We start from the raw sequence: 3,430 nt of genomic DNA, 5'->3' as shown, positions 1-3,430 counted from the left end.
GCAACTGTTCTCAGTGACTTTTAACTGTTAATCTTATCAACAGCTAAATGAGTTTACTCTTAGAAAGGCTTGGCCTCGGTGTAAATGGGCGCTATGTCCTGTGGTTATGACGTTTCAGTATCACATCCAAAGATGTTTTGAAAGTCACAACTTCCACAAAGAAAGAAAGAGAAACTTAGGCTGCAACAGTTACCCCTGACTAACTTAGGAGCATTTTTAAGTAAACTTCTAACAAACAGGACAAAGTTACCATGTGATGGCTGCAGTTTTTAACACTCGGGCAATCTTTATATTTTTCTAATGTAGTGAGGCCATTTTGGTTATAAGACAAACTGTTGTTTCGCAATGTAACAGTGGCCATCACTTCGTGTTCCTACAAGACCTTGGCACACAACAATAACAAACCAACAGAAACAAACTGTCTTTACCTGTCCCAGGTTTCTATATCCATATTTTGCTGCGACTTTATCAGCTTGCTCCGCACCACCTGTTATCCTCACCGCCCAGTGGTTTGTATAAACGTGCCCGTGTCCCGTGGCCGCTGACTGACTGACAGTCAGAATGAAAAGCAACAATAAAGTCATCCTCAATTTAAAGTTGGCCAGTGGAAGCGGTGCCGGGGCTCTGGCTCAGTGAGCAGCGCAGCTTCGACCGGACTCCGTCACAGGTCCATCACGTCCCGGTGAAAAGAGGAGCTGGGCTGTGGTTGGACTTCAGAGCAGCACCCAGTGGCGCAGAGACGCTGCAGTGCGCACATCAGACGGCATCAGATCAGCGCCAAACAACCACACATGGGTTAGAAAACGCTTCCTACAAATAGGCTACATGTAAAAATAAGTACAATGACAGACATCACTATACACGGTGAAAGAGAAAACATGTCTGACTGCAGGTAGATTTACACACACATACTATATATTGCAAACAGAAAAAGAACCCATTACTACTGGGAAAACTATGAATATACAAAAATATGCTGGTACAGAGTGAAAATACAAAAACACTACCATGTATTATTTAAATGTTAAATGAATAAATATCACACCATCTAACTTTGACAACACCAATTTTATCTGTATCTTGCTCATTGGGGCCCTGTGCAGTGGCCCCTGGTCACTCAGTAGCTGTTTAGACCAACCGTGGTCCGCTTGCTATGATTACAGTATTCAGTGTTTGCAGTTCCTGAGTGCTGACAGCAGCACCAGTCTCTCTGGTGGTGTGCCGGTGAGTTGGTACACCTTCTGGTTCAGACCTTGCCAGCTATTGAATGGAACCCCATTAATTTTAGTCCAGACTGTATGGTTGCTTTCTACTTGCCAGTGCACACTTGTGTACCTGCCTGCAACAAAAGTCAAGAAGTATTTAGTGAACTAAGCCAAAACAAAGAGGTTCATTTAAGGTGGACTTTGATTCCTAAACGGAAATCATAATGTGTTGAATCTGTTTATTCTTGCTGTCGTTGTTACTGAAGGTGTTTTCTAAATTTGGCTAAACATGTGCAAATACAAAACAATTAGTTTTTCTGGATAAATCACAGTCTTTGTTCTACTAAGTCTCTTTGCTAGTCAGGATGTGGCATCTATTAGTTGTCAGCAGTTGATTTAGAGTGTGAGCGTACTTATATAGGCTCAGCGGATCATCCAGTGCTGCCTGCTGCTTTCAGATTTTGCTGGAAGCTTTTATTCAGTATTGTAGAAAGTTTACAATTATCTCTCTCTCTCTCTCTCTCTCTCTCCCTCTCTCTGTCTGTCTCTGTGTGTGTGTGTGTGTGTGTGTGTATAATTTTAGTTCTCTAAACATGGTATTTGGCAGGTCTTTGGCCTGGCAGAGGCCATGCTGTGCTGGCAGACTGGCAGGGTTGTGTTTGAAGTAGGTTATGTGTCACTGACCAATAAATCACTCCGTTTTACAAACAGACCGAGGTTTTTCAGACCAGTATGAACAAATGTTGTGCATGGATGTCATCACCATGGCTCCTTTGACCCATCAGAGTGAGAGCTTTTTTTATTATAACTTTTAGACATGTGAGATGCTGTCCACTGGCTATGTGAATGGAAGAATGAATGTCTTTTCATGAGACCTCTATCTTCCTAAAGTAACCGCAGTACTGACACTGAAAACACTGACAGCTCAGAAAAGTCACTGCGCTGTCTCGGCATTGCTGCCATCTAGTGAACAAAGTGCGTAGAGACTGAGTGAGAAAGCGATCCAACCCTATCCAAAATCATTGCTCTCTCCTGAGGGGCTCCACCTCTCACAGGCAGCAGCAGTTGTACCATCAAAATTGCTCAACACTAAATAAACATAACAGTGGTGTAATCAGAAAAACTGACAATCTGGTCAATGTCCCAGTTTCAGTTGTGTCTTACATGTACGCTAATGCAGAGGTACTACATTGTACAACTACTTCAATGCATTAAAATACAGCAGACCTACAGTGAATTCTGTTTGAAGTGTTGGAATGTGGCTGTATTAAACATACATAATCATGAATAATTAGTAACCACAAAGTCAATATGTCTCTAACACACTTTCAGAGTTTCACAAAGCTGCAATTTGTAACACGTCTTTTAGATTTCATCATGTTCATTTTGTGTAATGTTAATCCATATAAAATACATGGAAGCCTACTACGTGATGCCATATACGTACTAAAGGAAACCTACATAATTTCCATTTAACTGAGTCAGTCTTGTGCTTCACATCTCCACAGACACACTCCTGAATATAGCATCAAATATGAATAGAAGTGAAATTTGAAAAGCCAGTTTGGATCTAAACATAGTATTTTTATAAATAAAATAAAGAATATCGTTCAAAGGGAGCAGATGACAGAGTTGTAAGCCTCGGTAAAAACAGATTATAGGACAAAAAACTAAAATAAGAAGTGTGTTCTATTTTTTACATCTTTGTGTGTAATACAGAGAACTACTGGTTCTCAGAATCCATTACATAATGTTATATGTAGCAGGAAAAGTGGAAACAAAAAGTAGCTGATGAACAAGAGGACTGAACTGTTTAATGATACTAGACAGAAGCCACAGCATCACGGCTCTGCCACAGGCCTGCACTGCACTGAATACTAAAGTTTTTCTGTTGGACTAAGATCACCTCAGCTCTGTTCATTCCAGCAGAAACTGTTTGCCTTCTAGCATAAACTCCACAGAATCCATATCATTTGTGACATTTAGACATTTCTGTTAGACTCACACTGCTCCAAGGTAACATGGGAGAATGGCAGAACAGTATGTTCAAGCACAAGTTTCTACACAGATATTTTGTGCATACACATGTACACATATATATTTTGGATGGGAAAGCACTACGCATTTTGTATTCTTCAGTGATTTTACCATACTTAGAGTATGGCGTTGAAAACTGGGGAAACACATACAAAAGCTCACTTCAACCATTGTATATATTACAAAAA

At 40.5% G+C, this 3,430-nt stretch overlaps 1 protein-coding gene across 2 annotated transcripts in view; it reads right to left on the bottom strand.

The window, feature by feature from the left end:
- pcsk6 (proprotein convertase subtilisin/kexin type 6) overlaps nucleotides 1-756 on the bottom strand; it is a 40,367-nt gene extending 39,611 nt beyond the window's left edge. For both annotated transcript variants that reach the window (XM_020613707.1, XM_020613709.1), the window contains exon 1: nucleotides 429-756. In XM_020613707.1, the coding sequence (XP_020469363.1) occupies nucleotides 429-584 (156 nt within the window). In that variant the 5' untranslated portion in view covers nucleotides 585-756. The remainder of the gene's footprint in view (nucleotides 1-428) is intronic.
- Between the last annotated feature and the right edge of the window lie 2,674 nt (nucleotides 757-3,430).

The sequence above is a fragment of the Monopterus albus genome, unplaced genomic scaffold (genome assembly GCF_001952655.1).
Source record: "Monopterus albus unplaced genomic scaffold, M_albus_1.0 scaffold137.1, whole genome shotgun sequence".
NCBI classification, from domain to species: Eukaryota; Metazoa; Chordata; class Actinopteri; order Synbranchiformes; family Synbranchidae; genus Monopterus; species Monopterus albus.
The sequence above is the reverse complement of the archived record's forward strand: the minus strand, read 5'-3'. Positions and strand labels throughout refer to the sequence as shown.